Genomic DNA, 17,124 nt, shown 5'->3' with positions numbered 1-17,124 from the left:
CCTGGTGCCCTTGAAGAAGGAGTAGGGCACTTCTGCAGTCCCGTGGACAAATGGAATCCTACCTCCCGTTTCAGTCCAGTTCTGGCACAGCAGGAGAGGAAGGTAGCTTCTGCCTCCCACAGTTAATGACTCTTACGGAAACGAAAAGCCAGATAGAGGTTTTATAACGACCTTGAAGCAGAAATTCCACATCCAGAGCACATATGTGTCACCATGGAACGGACAGGCCATGTGTCCGCCCTGTGGAGGAGTGGTCACCACCATGTCTGCGTAGGAGCAGAGTCCTCGAGGCCAAAGCCAAGTTCTTACCCCCATGGCACCCAGTGGAACCCCCTCACATCACCCAACCCTGTGCCTTCCAAGCCATTGTTACCTTTGGGGATAAATGGTGATGGTTTTTCACCAGCGTAATTAGACCAAATCAAATTCTAGTCTTCTAATGGCTATTAAATGCATCACAAATCCTTTATTGATTCTATTTAGAGAAAGAAATAAGTCCTGGCTCAGGCTCCCGTTGGGCAGACTGGCCAGCTGCCGGATCTGGCTCACCCAGTGAATAGACGTGCCTTGCACAGAGCTGGTGTGCAGGGCCTGGCTGGGTGTCAGGGACACCGAGGCAGAGACGTTCTCGGGGAACAACTGTGCGCTCGGCTCCGCTGATGTCTTCTTCTTGGCCTTCCAGGATCCGAACCCCCAAAAGACAAGACGATCATCCTGGAGCAGCTGCGGAAGATCTCCCTGCCCCTCTACAGCATCCTGTCTGCCCTCACCATCCTCGGCATGATCATGGCCAGCGCTTTCCTCTTCTTCAACATCAAGAATCGGAATCAGAAGTAAGTCCACCCAGGCCCTCCTCTGGGATGGTGCTTTCTGGTTTAACCAGTGTCATGTGACAGATTCACCAGGGGCACAGAAGGTTTTAGGGCAGAGTTTCTCAAAGTGTGTCACTCAGTTCCTAGGATGTTTCAGGTGCTACACACACACACACACACACACACACACACGCGCATGCACACACATGCATACACATGCATGCATGCACATGCACGCACGCGCACACACACATGCACACACATGCATGCATGCACATGCATGCACGCGCGCACACACACATGCACATGCACACACACAGAGGTAGGACTGCTGGTTGCACAGGAGTGTGGTCAAACAAAAACAAGTTTGGGGAAGGCTGAGTTAAATAGAATAGAAGGTTGTGAGTCCACAGGCCTTGTCAGAGCTTTGGGATGGGCCAGGAGGAGGAAAGATAAAAGACAGAATTCCCCAAACACCTGTGGGTGTCACTGCTGGAGGAGGTCCTGGGACCCTGGACCCAGCACGTTACCGCCCAGGAAGGCCCTCCCTCCTCGTGTCACAGAGGAGGCCCCGAGGCTCAGTGACGGAGCTGCTGTGAACGTGCAGCAGAGCAGCCTGTCCCCTGGGTTTCTTGTGTTGATTTCTTTTCCCCACCACATGCCCTTAACTCTCCCAAGGAGAGAGGCTCCGCGCTGCGTTATTCTGGTCACTCGTGGGTAGAACAGGCCACCACTCCAGGCGCTGGTGTTTACCAGGCGCAGCTAGCTTCTTTGGTTTCCATAGCAAATCCCCAAGCCCAGCTCTCTGCCTTGTAGTGGGAGAGGCTGAGCCAGGGCTCCGAGCGTGGGCTGTCATGGGGACAGCCTCAGGACCACCCACGCAGCATTGCAGCCCTGGCGTCCGTGGTCCCCAGAAACCACATTGCATGACCCCACAGGCTGCCAGGAATAAGCCTGATCCCAAGGGAACAGTGTTTTGAGGGTTTTTTTCCCCCACTCCCAGCTTGCACCTGAAGAACTTGAAGGCTCTAGGCGTGTGTGTGTGTGTCTGTGTGTGTGTGTGTCTGTGTGTGGGTGTGTGTGTGTGTATCTTGGTTGGGTTTTTGGTAGCAACTGCTTAGGTCAAACCTATTTCCTAAAAACAAAAAAGAGTTTTATTCTCCTGTTGTTTTATATTATTTATCATAAATAACACATATAGTGCCACAAAAAAATTAAAGCAATTTTTGTCTATTCCATACAGACTTTAAATGATGATCATACCTATTAGCATTTGGCACCAGGCTTGGCTGCATAGCTCTCAATTAATGTTAGACTGCCTTCCTACGTGCCTCAAGAATTCCCATCAGAATAGCAAGTTGCCCCATAGTAAGATTAAATCCTTATATTGCTCAACTACCCTCTTGGCCTTCCTGGGTGAAATTACCGTTGCTCTTTCCAAGAGCCTGGCATCCAGGTGAATTTTTTTTAAATTCTGCAAAGAGATGGGGAATAAACATCGCTGGTTCCCACTTCTTCCCCCAACTTCTGTCTTCCTAAATGCTACCCACAGCTAACTGCTATCCTGCAAGGTCCACCTCTTCCAGGAAACCTCTCCCTCCCTAGACTGCTATGATAATGAGAATGAAGACACCTTAGCACTTCCTGGTTTACAAAAGGACTCAGCGCATCTCAGCTTCACATGTGCTCTAGGCAACATGATCAGTTCTCTCATGTTACAGATAAGGAAACTCAGCCAGGTTAAGTAACCGCTAAGGGTGTACTTCTAGAGGGTGGCAGGGACTAAGCCATCACTTACACACATGGCATGTTTAAAATGTGAAGGATGAATAGAACCACAGAATGCAAAAGAAAATCTTTGGGGGAAATTGTCCATAATTACAATCTACAGAAGAGCACCTAGACCACGGGGCACCTGGAAACCTAAGACACTCTGAACTGATGGTTCCGGGGAAGCCAGGTACCTGTGAGGCAAACTCCAGCCGACTGCTGGTTTCACGCAGCCCTGGATTGCCGGGTAGCTGGGAGCCACAGCAGGATTCCCCAAGGAAATGAGAGAGAAGCATGTAGCGTTTGGGAGTGTACAGAATGCTCCCAGCCACAGCCTAATGAAGACAGGGTAGCGGGGGGATAAGGACCCTGTTGTCTGCCTCTATCACCTGGCAACTGGGAGAGGTGTTCCTACCCAACTGGGTGGCCCTCTCTGTGCACGGAACAGTGTGAGCTTCCTGAGCGCTCAGAGACAGCCGAAGCGGATGCTCGCTCACTGCTGGTAACCGCGGTTCCTAAGCAACCCTGGACACTTGCCCGTAGACCGTTGTGACGTAGTCCACTCGAGGCAGGGGATGTGGCGTGGGCATCTTCCCCCGCACTGCAGAAGGTCACTGCACTTCAGCATAGAATTCTCTAGATTGGGCATATATTCCCAGCCCCAGCTGTAAACACCTGTTGACTTAATGCTTTTGTGTAAACTGAGAATTAACGGATGAAGAAGTTGGTATGACAAGCTGTCCCTAGAGAATTAATAGGTGAACTTGACAGAGGAGGCAGGAAAATCAACAATTAGAAATATATAGTTGTCTGGGGGGCTTTAGTGAAAAATAAACAGTCCCTCGTAGTTGGTGAGGGGGAGTGGAGGCACTCAGGGCTTGCATTTTTTCCCCATTTTTCTCTCCCCCTGCAGCCCTGGCCATAATATACACCTAGTGGGCACTTGGGAAATATCTGTTGACGGAAAACTAAATTAACAGTTCTGTTAAACCTATTCTTTCTTTCTCTTGTCAGGCTGATAAAGATGTCAAGTCCATATATGAACAACCTCATTATCCTTGGAGGGATGCTCTCCTATGCGTCTATATTTCTCTTTGGCCTTGATGGATCCTTTGTCTCTGAAAAGACTTTTGAAACACTCTGCACTGTAAGTCATCCTGCAGATGCCCGTGGAACATGCTAGAAAGTTTTTGTGGTGATCTCAATCATCAAAAGCACAGATCCAACCCAGAAATACATGAAAACGCATGAAGAGGCAGGACACAACCCATTCAGGGGTTTTGCTGCTCCGTGGGGAAGAGGGGTGTCACTGTCAGAGCAGAAGGGGTGTCGGTATTACCTGTAAAATGAAGGCACCGAGAAACGAAGGGGAAACAAAGAAAAGGGAGAGAAAAAAAATTACCAACCAGAAAGGCCTCAGCACCCAAGGTCAGGGGTCAAGGTCATTTAAGAAGGAACAAATCCTCTCACTCTACCTCAAAAACTGTCCCGGAATGTGATGAGAGATGTTTGTATGGCTGACCTTGAGTCATATGGAAAAAGTTATCATTGTTATTTTCTATTTAAGTGATGTTCCTTTAACATATTTTCCCTTATTGTTCCCCCTAAGGAGCATTTTTAGACATGTTTTCCTAACCATCTCTCCCAGGAAATTTTAATACCAGAAAGATACTATATATCTGCTTGTGTACTTTATATCTATGATTTATACATAAAAAGAATAATGTCTCTTCACATTCAAGAATGAGCATTTGTCCCCATGAGAATGTATGTTTTAAGGAAGCCCCAAACAGTATAATTTATTTACTATATTTTAGAAAGATGATTTTGAAAGTTAACATTTAAAAATTTTGATGCCCAAAGAAATGCCTTTTAGTTATTTTTCTAAAGGAAGCTATGTATACACAATTAGCAATTGTGCGGAACCAACTCTCAGTTGAAAGTGTCATTAGCTTACTTTTTAAGAATAAGGTGAATAAGTTGGGGTTTATTTCTGGACTTTGACTACTATGATCTGTCAAAACTGGGTGGGCCATTTGGGTCTCATGAATGTCCCAAATGCAATAATTTGTCCAGTTCCCTGCCTGGAGGACCAGAGCTAGAGGGGATGGTCAAAAGAACAGTGTTGAATGGATTAACTCAAAAACTCTTTTGTTGTTGCTATTTTTTCAAGGTGTTGAGAGCAATGTAGGTCCTTTTTTGCAAAGCAAAAAAGACTGCAGTCGCAGCTCTCAGCCCTCGGTGTTGCCCACTGCTGGAGGATGATGGATTAACAATTGGTAGCAAAGGATATACACTAGTGAAGGACCCCCAAAACGTGTGACAGTCACCACCCACGCCTTGGACTTTTAGGACTTGGGAGTGTCTGTCTGCTCTAGCATAACACATGGGAATGGGGGAAGGCCCTGGGACTGTCCCCTGATTCCGGCAGATGATTAGATCGGGCTACTGTTACCCAGAGTCAAGAAATTGTTCATGTTACCAGTAAGTTCAGTGTGAGCTGCTGAGCACAGGAGATGTCTACAGACATGCTTCCTTTATCCTAAATGGGGACAAGCCTTGAGAAATGCACGGTAGAATCCCCAATGACCCAGGGGGTCATGAGGTCACTGGGGTGCTCGGGCATCCTCTTCTCCTTAGGGGGACCTGAAGACAGTCAAACCCCCTGGGCTCAGGGCTCACGGGGTTCGCTCTTCCCACTCAGAGTTTTTAATGCTAAGCTCAGCACTGCCTCCGTCCTGCTCTAGTCTGCTCTTCTGGGAGTTAAGGCAGTCCATGCAGGAGATGCAAGTCCCTGGCTTCAGAGTGCCTGGAGTCAGCTTCAAACAAGCTAAACTGCTCAAAAGTCCTTGTCAGTGTGGTTTAGCAGGGTTTGTTCCCTAAAGCGTGGGACCCTCTGGCGCTAGAATGCTGACTGCAGCCTGTGGGAGTTTTAGGGGAGGTGTGAAGCCTGTTAAGTCTCTGGTACTCCTGTATCAGGCGTGACTCGTGTGCACTGCGGTGCCTCACCATCCCATAGGCATACAACTCTGCTATGGTCAGCTTTCCTGGGCAGCGGTGAGGCCTGAGCAAGGAGGCATTCCTTGCTCAGGAGTTCCTGAGATCCCCGATGCAGTTAAGGATGGGCAGGAGAGTGGGATTTTCCTCTTCCATCTGTGCTTCAAAGTGATTAGACCTCCTCCTCAAGTTTGAGGACACCATGATGATGACAATAGTGAAAATGCTATTGGAAGCTAGTTTGGCCACTTCTCGTTTACACTGTGCTGAGTGGCATCCCTGAGAGGTGAGGGGCCTGCCTCGGTTCCCCAGCCGAAAAATCAGTGGAGCAGAACTCTACCCTGTTTCCACCATAGCCCCCTTGTCTCCTGGGGACCCCTCCACCACTTGCTGGGAATGCCTCCAGCAGGCCCAAGTTCAAGTCCTGGAGCAGAGAGACCCAAGCCAGGAGAGTCCCTCTCTCCCAGGAAGAAGCTCCTTGCTTTATTCATGAGCCAAAGGCTGTTAAGGCACAGGTGCTTTCTCAAGTTTGACCTGAATTCTACAAACGCCGGGTGACGCAGGCTAGGGAGCAGAAAAAGGGACATCCCCCACACCAGGGTTTTTTTCTTTTAATGAAGCCTGGCATTCTATTCTGGGAGTCACACTCATTTGTGTGAGGGGAAGGTTGTCCTGGGAAGGCGGTATGAATAAATCATAAAGCGCTTTACAAGTAGCAGCAGTTCTGAACACAAGGGCTCGAGAAGATGTTAGGGCCAGTTGTCACCACCACTGAGAATTAATTTATTTGCAGTCAGGGCTGTTTCAGAAGCTCCGCGAGGGAGAGCCCGCATGCATGCCTGTGGGGAAAGGCATAGATTAACTACTCTGGGTTGAACTGGGTCAGCAGAAATGTGCACGTGGGGTAGGACTGGGGTCATTTATTTAATAATTCTCAAAATCGTCCATGAAGAGGAACCAAAAGCTCTCAAATTCAGAGTCTAAACACCAGTCCCCAGTAAGGACAGTCTGGGTTGTATTCAACTTGCCATTCCAGAAGGGTTAGCACCTTAATTTCACTTGGTGCCTTGGATTCTGTTCTCTTGGGACCTAGGAGGCTGTTCCCAGTAAGCCACCACCTAGCAGGAGCAGGAAGGAGAAACAGGTACACATGGTGCTGTGGACGCAGATCTTGAAAGGACAGCCTGGGTTTGCCACCCCTTCCTACACTTACTAGCTCCTGGCTGTGGCAAGTGATTTAGGCTCTCTGAGCCTCAGTTTTGCCATCTATAAAATGAGCATAATGATACTCCCCATGCAGGATTGCGATGTGAGTTAAAGGTGATGATTCAGACCAGCCACTTGGCACACAGGGCAAGTGCTGGGTAGGGGGCAGTCATTGCAGTTTGTCACCCTGCCTCCCTGTCACAGTGTCATTCCCTGGTGTCCCACACTAGGTGCTATAAGAAATCTTAAAGGACAGGGACAAGGTAGACTATGAAGACAGCTTCAGTCATGGTACAGTATAAGACACAGTTTATCCGGTTCTACCACCATGTAAATACCACTTGTTTTCCCTTTTAGTTTTCATTATATAAACTAAACACAACGATAAACCATGAAGGCTGCCTCAGGACAAAGCCTATGATGGTGATGAGATCACGCTTCTCCAGAGGCAGGACCTCCACTCAGAAGGGCCGTCGTAACCGGGACGGGAGCAGGTGCACGTGTGAGCGTGTGCACACGCATGTGCGTACACAGTGCTCCTGCCAGGGAAGCAGTTATACCTAGTTCCCATTCCCCATCCCTCCGACTCTTCCAGAATCTTCCCAGCCTGTCAGTGCCAGTTTCAGCAAGTCTTGCAGACAGCTCCAGCTACACTGTGCTGTCTCCCTGGACACCATGTGGGTAGTGGAATCACCATAGCAACGTGGCCCCTGTAGACACAGAGCTGCCTGTGAGGACGGTGCTGGTCGCAGGCCAGAGCCCAGTGCCGGGGGAAGAGAGTGTCCCCTTGCAGCTGACAAGCTGACCTGGCTCAGGAATCCCCTCCCCTGTCAGGCCAGGGAGGGAGCCCGGCTTTAGGGACAAGAAAAGGCACTTGTCTTCCTTGTGGAGTCTTAGGCAGAAACCCAGCTCAGGTGTAGGAGGGGTGACAAGGGGCTCTGCAGAGAGGATGAGGGGGGCCCCAGGTGGACTCTCAGAAACATTCCTGGGCGCCAGGTAGTCAGCAACTTCTTCATGCCGACTCCCCGGGCCTGTGCCCTCGTGGAGTGCAGCACCAGCAGCTGTGATCTGACCAGCCAGCTCTCTGCCTGAGGCAGCCTCGCCCTCAAATCCCCACAGCCACCTGGCAAGGCCAGGTTCACTGTCCCCACTTTACAGGACAGAAAATCAGAACTCTTGGCCTGTGTTGCCAGTCAGCAGGGCTGAAGTTTCAAACTAGCTCTGTTAGACTACAAAGACGTCTGAGATGTGTCATTTTTTTCCTAAGAATATTCTGACTTTTTCTTAGCTGGCTTATATCAGAAAAAAAACAGGTCAACTAAGCTCTTAGGGATCTAGTAAACATTTATCCCGACCAAAACTCTTGTCCATTCAGATTTTTAAAATTGAGATATAACTCATATACCATAAAACTCACCCTTCGAAGGTGTGAGATTCAGTGGTTTTAGAATATTATTTCACTTCCGATGCATTTCCAGAGTACATTAGAGTGTCTAGCGCAAAAGAGAAAGGCTCTGTGGCTGGACTGTTTGTGTTCAAGTCCCAGCTGCACTACTTCCTAGCAGTGTGATTCTGTTTGTGTTAACATCCTTAGTTTACTCTTCTGTAAAATGGGGGTAATAATGGGGTTGTGAGGATCAAATGAGATCGTGTGTGTAAAGTACTCAGTGCCTGCCACATAGGAAGATTCAATAAATGGTAGTCATTATCATCATGAATGAATGAATAAATGAATGAATGATGGGACTATGCTGGGTAATTGTGTTCACCTCTGGACACTGCTAAGAGAGACACGGATAGAGCAGAGTAAACCGGGGTGAAGGAGAGGCTGGAAAACTGGGGCTGGTGCTGGTGGGCTTGGTGCGGGGACATCCCTGGGGACCTGTGGCCTTCTGTGGCCCCGCTCTGCCAGAACTGGGTCAGGAAGAGACTCGGGGCCTGCCTCAGTCCAAGCCAAGCTGCTGTGTGCCTCAGCCACCTTGAGTGCCGAGGGGCCTGGGGGCAGGCTGCGAGGGAGGCGAGGACGACGCAGAGGGACGCTGAGGGTGCCGCAGCTGCGCAGTCGCTGGAACCAGGCGTAAGAAGCCAGTTCAGCCCAAGGCTGCTGTGACAGGAGCGCAGAGGAACGAGGCCCAGCTTTAGGTCCCCCGGCTCCCTCCATGTGCCGACAATCCCAACTCCTTTGCTATTTTACTTTAAAAATATGTATATGGTAAGTGAACCCCCAATGGATTTTCACAAACTGAGCTCAGCTATGAATCCAGGATCTGTATCAAGAAACAGAGCACAGGCCGGGCGTGGTGGCTCACGCCTGTAATCCTAGCACTCTGGGAGGCCGAGGCGGGCGGATTGCTCGATGTCAGGAGCTCGAAACCATCCTGAGCAAGAGTGGGACCTGTCTCTACTATAAATAGAAAGAAACTAATTGGCTAACTAATATATATGGAAAAAATTAGCCGGGCATGGCAGTGCATGCCTGTAGTCCCAGCTACTCAGGAGGCTGAGGCAGGAGGATTGCTTGAGCCCAGGAGTTTGAGGTTGCTGTGAGCTAGGCTGACACCACGGCACTCACTCTAGCCTGGGCAACAAAGTGAGACTCTGTCTCAAAAAAAAAAAAAATAAAGAAACAGAACATCACCAGCATCCCAGAAGCCCTTCCCATCCCCTCCAGTCACCGTCTGCCCTGTCCCCCCACCTTTCCCTGCCAAAGGGGAGCCGCTGTCCCGACTCCCTCCCGACTTCCATCTGCAGGGATGTTGCTGCTTGAAGACCACGGGGGCCTGAATCACCAGGGGTCTTGATGAAAGGCACATTCTGCTCGTGGGTCCGGGCGGGCCTGACACCTGGCATTCCTAACTCACTCCTAGGGGACGCGGATGCTGCGTGCCTGACCACACTTAGAGTCACAAGGAGGAGATTAGCACCGATGCTTTATTCTTGTGCCTTAGAGACCAGCGGTGTAAGAGACATGGAAACACCAGAGCCTAGTTCCCTGGGGACCAGCTGTGGGAGGAAAGGGGGTCGTAGGCCGGAAGACACTGGAATGTGGCCCTGACCCTCAGACCTTGGGAAGCAGGGCCGTCCCATCTCAGCAGGCAGGGCTGGGCTCCGGTCCTGAAGTGTGTTTCAGCCTCCGCACGCTGCTCACAAGGGGGTGCGCTCAGGCTGGGCAGTGTCTGGGCAGGGGTAGGGTAAGGGGGGCCTAGGCACTGATTAGGGAGCGTGATGCCCTCTTCCAGCTCTCTTGGAGATGCTGGGATTTTCTAACTCACAAAGTAAAAGCTGCCTAGGAATGCCCACTCAGCCTCACAGCAAATTCAAGTCCAGTAGGAACTAGTGAAATGCTTGCAGTTCAAAGGCAGTAAATCTATGATAGTTTTTATCATTTGAGGATTTCTTTTTGAGGCAGTTGAGAGGTAAAACAATGTAATATTGTGGGTTCAGAGGCTATCTCAGCATGTGATCCCGTGCTCTCGTGGCTGGCTGTGGTGAAGTGCTTTGTGATTGCAGAAGGTGGCTGGAAGGCTGGGCCAGGAGACGCCCACAGAGTTTGATGTTGGCCTTGGCTGGCAGGCCCAGACCAGTGGAGGGAGGAGGCCGCAGGGACTGGCTCTAACAAGGTTTGCTTGGGCCAACTGGAGTCCTGGACGGGGTGCAGCGGTGGCACCTCTTAACAGCCGTGGCCTCCCCGTCCCATATTCTCTGCCTCTAGCTGTCCAGGCTTGTTGTGAAGGCCTTCCAGAGCAGGGGGCTGAGGGGACACCAGAGACTCCCCAGCCAGTGGGCAGGTGACACCCTCCCCTTCCCACGTGGGCCACTCCAGCCCTGGCTCTACTCAGCACTCTCGTTGCCACAATTCATTCACTCACAGGAGAACATTCCGAGGCACCTACTGTGTGCCAGGCCCTGCAGACCACAGAGCTGGACCACGCTGATTGCTGCCCTCGAGGAGCTGGCAGTGTAGACAGAAGGCCCAAATGGACAAACACCCCTCTATACCCTGTACACCTGACAGAGACAGGCATAGAGGAGGGCCAGAAGTGGAGGGACAAATCAGGGAAGACTTAAAACAGGGGACCCCTCCAAGTACGCTCTAGGTATTTCTGGAAGTCCTAAATGATGCCTCAGACTTGCCCACAGATTTCATAGCAGCTGCAGTCGCCATGGCATAGCCACACAGTCCTCCTTCTCTTGCTCTCCTGCCACCTCCCATATGAGAATGTTGCGCTTCCAGAAAGTCCCCTGACCCTCCAGTCCTGAGGCACCTGCTAGGGTGGTGGGGGGGACGGGAAGAAAGGCCTCTTCTCTTGCTCCGTGTTGTTCTGTTGCCTAAGCTAAGGCCACCAAGTGCAGTTGTGCACTTTGTGCACTGCACAAGAGTGTTGGCATCAGGGGCAGGTGGGAGCTGAATTTCAGCCTGGGATCTGCCCTCTGAGCCAAGTTCTTGCAGTTCTTCAGCTTCCAGGGCCTTGAAGAAAGGGGTCCTTCAAAAAGGGCCCAGAGAGCATACTTCCTAGAAGTTCTTCCTCCCAGAGGGGCACCTTTCTCTGATTTGCACCAAGGCTCCTAAGATTCCCCATTGACCCTGACTTGGGTCCCCAGGTACTCCTGCTTGTGCCCACGGTCTCCCATGTCCCCCAAATTGTTCCCCTAGAGAGCCTTTGCTATACTCTAAACTCCAGAGGGCATTGTCTATGCTGACCTTACTTACTTATGGAACTCTGAGCAACACAGGGTTGCTCCAGGTCTTCTGGAGCTATTGCTAGAGGCTGCTCTTCCGAGGCTCATCATCTCGGGGCCTGCCTGCCACCCCCTGCCTGAGGAAGACAAGGCAGGCTTTGGGGACCTCAGGCCTCTCTGCTCCAGGCTACGATGGCTTCCCCCACCTCATACGTCATGGTGGTCTGGGGCTGCGTTTAGACCGTCTGGGGCTTCCTTCCCTCCTTCCCACTACTGACTACCTGGAGCGAGCAGTCAGAATAAGCTAAAAGGCAGTGGACATGGGAAAGCAACTTGCCCCTGTGTCCAGCCAGCCACCAGGGCTTCCTCCTCCATCTGACTTCATGGCCCAGGGCCCACGAGTGTCTGGTGACAAGGAGGCCTGGAGCACAGCAGCCCCTGTCATCTGTCAGAACGAACCTGCCAGCAGAGGTTGTGTGTCCACATTGCCACTGGTCCCCAGAAGAGCAGTGAGAGCTGTCCACGCTGCCAGGCACGCCTTCGTGAAACCAACCGAGCAGGTGGCTGAGCAGAACTGTTCTGGGCATAGATTTTTCTTTCCATTTGGAGATTTGCTCTAATTTTTTCCCTCTTTTCATAGCTGAGACTGAGATGGGCATTGCCTGCCTAACGTTCTTCACCCCCTGTGGATAAGTATGTTTAAGGCAGTTTGCAGAAGGGGCCGAGTACTTTATGGCTGAGGGGAGAACAGGAAAGACATTAACATCAGAATGAACATGCTTAAGACTTGGAGAGAAAAAGTGAAGTAGCTGTTTATCTGGTGTTGATGAATCAATAGAGATTTTTATTGGAGGTGACATATCAGAAAACAGAATCATTAAGCCCTTCAGAACCATCTAGTTTCTTTGGCATCATAGAGTACACAGAAGGGAGGTACCTGGGGCATAATCAAATGAAACGTCCCTCCGTGTAGGAAATGGCTGTGTAGCATTCTGACTGGGGATCCTCCAAGCTTTGCTTGAATGTGTGGAGTGGCGAGGAGCTCACTACCTAGCAGACAGCATATTTCATTTGGGTGGAAAGGGCCACTGAGGCCATGAACTCAGCCCCTTTTGCTATTGAATGATCTAGTTCCCTCTATGGTCATCCTTTCATGTGTTTTCTCAGGCTCAACTTGCACATTTCTGGTAACAAAAAGTTCACTACCTCCTAAGCTGGCCCATCCAGCCTGATCACCCCCTCTGTGCTGGGCTCCAGAGACTTAAAGGTGGGCAAAGTAGGCCCTGCCTCTCAGGAGCTCCGTCTCATGGGAGAGACAGACAGGTCATCAGACAAACGTCATCTCCATGTGCCTGGCAGAGCAGAAACATGCACGAGGGCAGGAGTTGTGAGGAAGAAACAGTTCCACCTCTCTCAAGGTCTAGGTGGGCTTCTCAGAGGAGGTGGCCCATGCATTTGGATTCCAGAGAACAAATGAGAATTTGTGAAGGAGCCAGGACAAGGCGTGACATTCTGGACAGAGGAAATGGCTCGTGCAAGGCCCGGCAGCATGAGCCAGCGTGGTGTGAGGGGAAGGGCCAAGCAGTGTGGTGCTGCTTGAGGAGTGGCGGAGTGGGGGTGGCTGCACCTGCTAAGAATTTAGAGTTTATCCGGAGGGCTCTGTGGGGCAGCAACGGGTTTAAACCCCAGGACTTACGTGGTACTGACACTTAATACTAGGACTGGCCCTGGGGTCTGGCTTAGTGGGTGTGTCTGGGGGTTGTACGCAGAACTTTCCCATGGACGGGGCGGCTGGTCACTCCATTACACCAGACAGCAGTGGGGTGCTGTGTCGAGGGCCCCCAAGACGGCCCCCAGGTTCAGTGACCCACGGGGATTCACAGGGCTCAGTGCACAGTCATACAACTATGGCTTATCACAGCGAAAGGACACGAAACAACATCAGCAAAAGCGAAAGGCACGCAGGGCAAAGTCCAGAGGACAGCAGGTTCAAGCTCCCGAGAGTCCTCTCCCAGTGCAGTCACGCAGTGACAACGGGTGAAATGCTGTCCAGGGAAGTGCGTTAGAGACTCAGTGGCCAGGGTTTTTATTGGGAGCTGCCATGGCAGCACCCGCTGCCTACTACATCCCAACACGCCAGACTCCCAGAAGGAGAGAGCAGGTGGTCAGCAAGAACCACATTGTTGGCACAAACGGTCAGGCACAGGGAGCCGCTCTCATCGCTGAGGGAATGGTGGGAATCCCCCCAAATCCAAGTTCCCGGTTGCCGGCCAAGGGCCTACCCTGCAATCACGCCTTTCTGAGGACGCAGTCTCGGGCCTGCCACGTTAGCTCTTGTCTGCACAGGCCTCCCGGCTATTCTTTGCTTTAGTTTATGGCAACATACTGCAGTTTCCAGATGCCAGGTTAAATTTGTATTATTGAATTTCAACTAATTCATCTAATTTATGTGGTTGAGTTGTAATGAAGTTAGCCCTAACAAAATAGACAAGTGGCCTGAAAGTGATGGCTTCCAAGAAAATATAAGTCAAAGCAAATATTAGTAATGCTAAGCACACTGGAGTGACACATATCCTCAAAATAAGAGATCTTTGTCAGCCACGTGGTGAGGCAAAAATAATATTTTATCTTTGTTCATCCTTTTAAGAGTGTTCCTGTTCTGTACATGTTCACATTTAAAATTGTTTTTCTGGTCAGAGAACCTGACCAAAAACATTTGGAGACCACTGGTTTGAACAGTCATGTCAACAAATTAACTTTAAAAGTCTGTCTCGAACCCCAGAAGAGTGTAGCGAGGCTGGTCAGCCACTCCTCCGGGTGTGTCCTTGTCCCTTGACGGCTGGCTCCTGGGTATACGTGAATCTGATCAGGGTTAAGGAGACTGTTTGAGGAGCAGCAGCACAGTGTGAGCCCCAGGCCCAGCCCGGAGCTGTGTGGGGTGGTAGAGGGAAATCTCTCCCACACTCTGGGCCTTGTGTGGGGTGGTAGAGGGAAATCTCTCCCACACTCTGGGCCTCCGTTTCTCCATCTGTAAAGTGATTTCCTCACTCGACTGACAGCTCTGAAAGATCACCTTGGTTTTTGTTGTTGTTGCTGTTTGTTTTTAGTATTATAAACTTTGCCTCTGGTCTAATAATACTCGTGGAATGAGCAGATGAACAAATGAATGAATGAACCAACAAATGAATGAGTGATAGGATCTGTAAGGCGCCAGGCAACTCTGACAGCTGATGAATGTATGATCTGGTCTTTAAACGCACTCCAGTCTGAGTTCCCAGTAACTGGCTCCTTCCCCTCCCTTTTCTGTTGACTTTGCTTGTATCCTTTTACTATAATACAGCTAATAACGTGGCTTCTCTGTGTCCTTTGTAAGCCCCGTGCTTCATTCTTGCCCATCTGCTTTCCCCTTGTTCTTGAAATTAAGAAAAAGAAAATGGAAGGCTAATCCCCACCTGTGCCGTCGTCAGCGTTCACACCTCACAGGGGGTGAACAAGTGTCGTGATGCTGTTGTCCTTCCTTGACTCAGGGGGTCGGCCTTGCCATCTACCCAGCCAGTTCCTATTTTTACAAATAAAACGGCAAGGGGAAATGTTCTGTTTCTGAAAAGCTGGAGAGCCAAGTGGAGGGAAAGGCAGGGGCAGAATAAATCCGTGAAGGGAATGGGCTGGGAGCATTTCTGGAAACTTCCTCCACGAGCTGATGGCAGCCCAGGGCTAGAAGGGGCCTGCTGGGGCCAGACACCTGCCGTGCCCCAGTGCTCTGCACACAGAGGGCCGGGCCTGTCTTTCTCCTGCCACAGCCACCTGCCTGCTTGTGTTCAGCTGAGGCAGGCTGAGACCTGTCAAGGGAAACTTGGTTGAACAGAACTGAGGGAGAACAGATGAAAGACCAAAGAGCAGAACCACAGCTCACGAGCATGTGACTTTTTCGTCCCAGCGAGCTGGGAGGGCCCCAGAACTCGGTGGTGCACAGCCCAGGGCTGGGCCACCGTGTGGCGTCCAACCTGGAGGTGTGCGCAGGGGCCCTGCGTGCCTCGCTCGGACTGGCCGTCTCGGGGCTGTGGGACTACGGAAGGCAGGATTTGACTCTCAAACTCCCCTGTGCCCAGTGCCCTGGGCCCGGCAAGGGGCTGACAGAGCAAACGTCTGGTGAATGGGAATTAGATTGAAGAATGCCAGTGACATTCAGCGACAGGCAGAGAAGAGTGCGTGTCCCCATCATCTAGATTCCCCTGCTGGGGTGTCTCACACCTGTCACAGTTCATGCACCTATGGGGGGGTTAACGCCTCTGTTTTCTCGTGGCCTGTAGGTCCGGACCTGGATTCTCACCGTGGGCTACACCACCGCCTTTGGGGCAATGTTTGCAAAGACCTGGAGGGTCCACGCCATCTTTAAGAATGTGAAAATGAAGAAAAAGGTAATCACTCTCCTTCTGTTTCAGAGTGTGATGATGTTCACTGAGCATTTATTGAGCAAATATATGCCAGACACTGAGCTATTTGCTGGGTATTTGATGAAACACAGTCCCCATCTCCTGCTGGGGAAATCAGACAGTTAACAAAGCATTTATGACACACGGTGTCAGGACTGGTTGGGGACATACCGGAGGTGCTAGGATATGAAGCACTCAGGGAAGGCTTCATGGAGGAAGGGCCACCCATGCAGGGACCGAAGAGGGAGTGGAAGTTAGGCAGGCAGGATGGGGACGCTGCGAACCTTGTGGAAGGGTCCGTGTGCACAGAAGCCTGAGGATTGGAGCAGGGTGGTCACAGGCTGACAGGGCTGGGTGTGGCCACAGCATGGGGTTCATGGGGACAGGTGCAAGAAGAGGCTGAAAGGGAATGCAGGAGCGACAGGAAGGAATCTGAACATCAATTGTGGGCAATGGGGAGCCCTTAAAATAGGGGAGTGAAATGGGGCCAGGAGCTAATTTAATGATTCCACTTTCAAAGAGGCCCTTAGCGGACAGGGGCTCTACCTCCACATGGAGGAAAGCACCTGCCCCCTGCGACATGGGGTGTAGCCGCCGTGTTGACTGAGCTGACTCAGGACACAGTCACGGAAGAACTTTGGCCCCCACTGTTCCTTTTCACTCTGCAATAGTGCCAGTTCTTCCCTGCTCCGGGATAAAATTCAGGGCAAGGCTTGTGACTTTGAAGATGCTCTGGTCAGTAACTGACATGTGCAGTCCATAGTAATATTCCAGACTTCCAACTGCACTCAGTGGCACAGTTCCTTCCTCTCCAGCCCAGGCCTGGGGCAGGCCAGCCACCCACCTTGGGACAGGGGCACAGGCTGGCGACCTCTCCCCTTGGCCAGCCTGAGTCCTTTCCCCATCATCCTGTTCACCAGCGTGTCGACCCCACCAGACTTGGAGTAGGGCAGGAAAGACCTTACTTGCTGGGGGCTGCCACTGGGCTTGCTGGGCCTGGCAGGGGTTTAAGTGGGTCTTTTAGACTCTCATGGGGTGCTTCTGTGGGTCCCCCATTACTGGGACTTTCTTTCCTGCAGTGCCCTTGACACAGGTGAAATACTCCCCCAATTGGCCATTCGTGGCTTCTTCCTCCACCCCTAAGTATCCCTCAGTTCCCCACCCCTGGGTGACCCCACCCCTCCAGATCGTGGAGGCTCTTGGGCAGGGCTATGCCAGCTCTCCTT

General features: G+C 51.2%; 1 protein-coding gene across 1 annotated transcript in view; it reads left to right on the top strand.

The window, feature by feature from the left end:
* Window positions 1-17,124, top strand: part of GABBR2 (gamma-aminobutyric acid type B receptor subunit 2) — a 372,486-nt gene that overhangs the window by 275,300 nt on the left and 80,062 nt on the right. The window contains exons 10-12 of the mRNA XM_012769020.3: window positions 683-833; window positions 3,597-3,729; window positions 15,776-15,883. Of these exons, the coding sequence (XP_012624474.1) occupies window positions 683-833; window positions 3,597-3,729; window positions 15,776-15,883 (392 nt within the window). The remainder of the gene's footprint in view (window positions 1-682; window positions 834-3,596; window positions 3,730-15,775; window positions 15,884-17,124) is intronic.

Source organism: Microcebus murinus, chromosome 12, assembly GCF_040939455.1.
Source record: "Microcebus murinus isolate Inina chromosome 12, M.murinus_Inina_mat1.0, whole genome shotgun sequence".
Lineage (NCBI taxonomy): Eukaryota > Metazoa > Chordata > Mammalia > Primates > Cheirogaleidae > Microcebus > Microcebus murinus.
The sequence above is the reverse complement of the archived record's forward strand: the minus strand, read 5'-3'. Positions and strand labels throughout refer to the sequence as shown.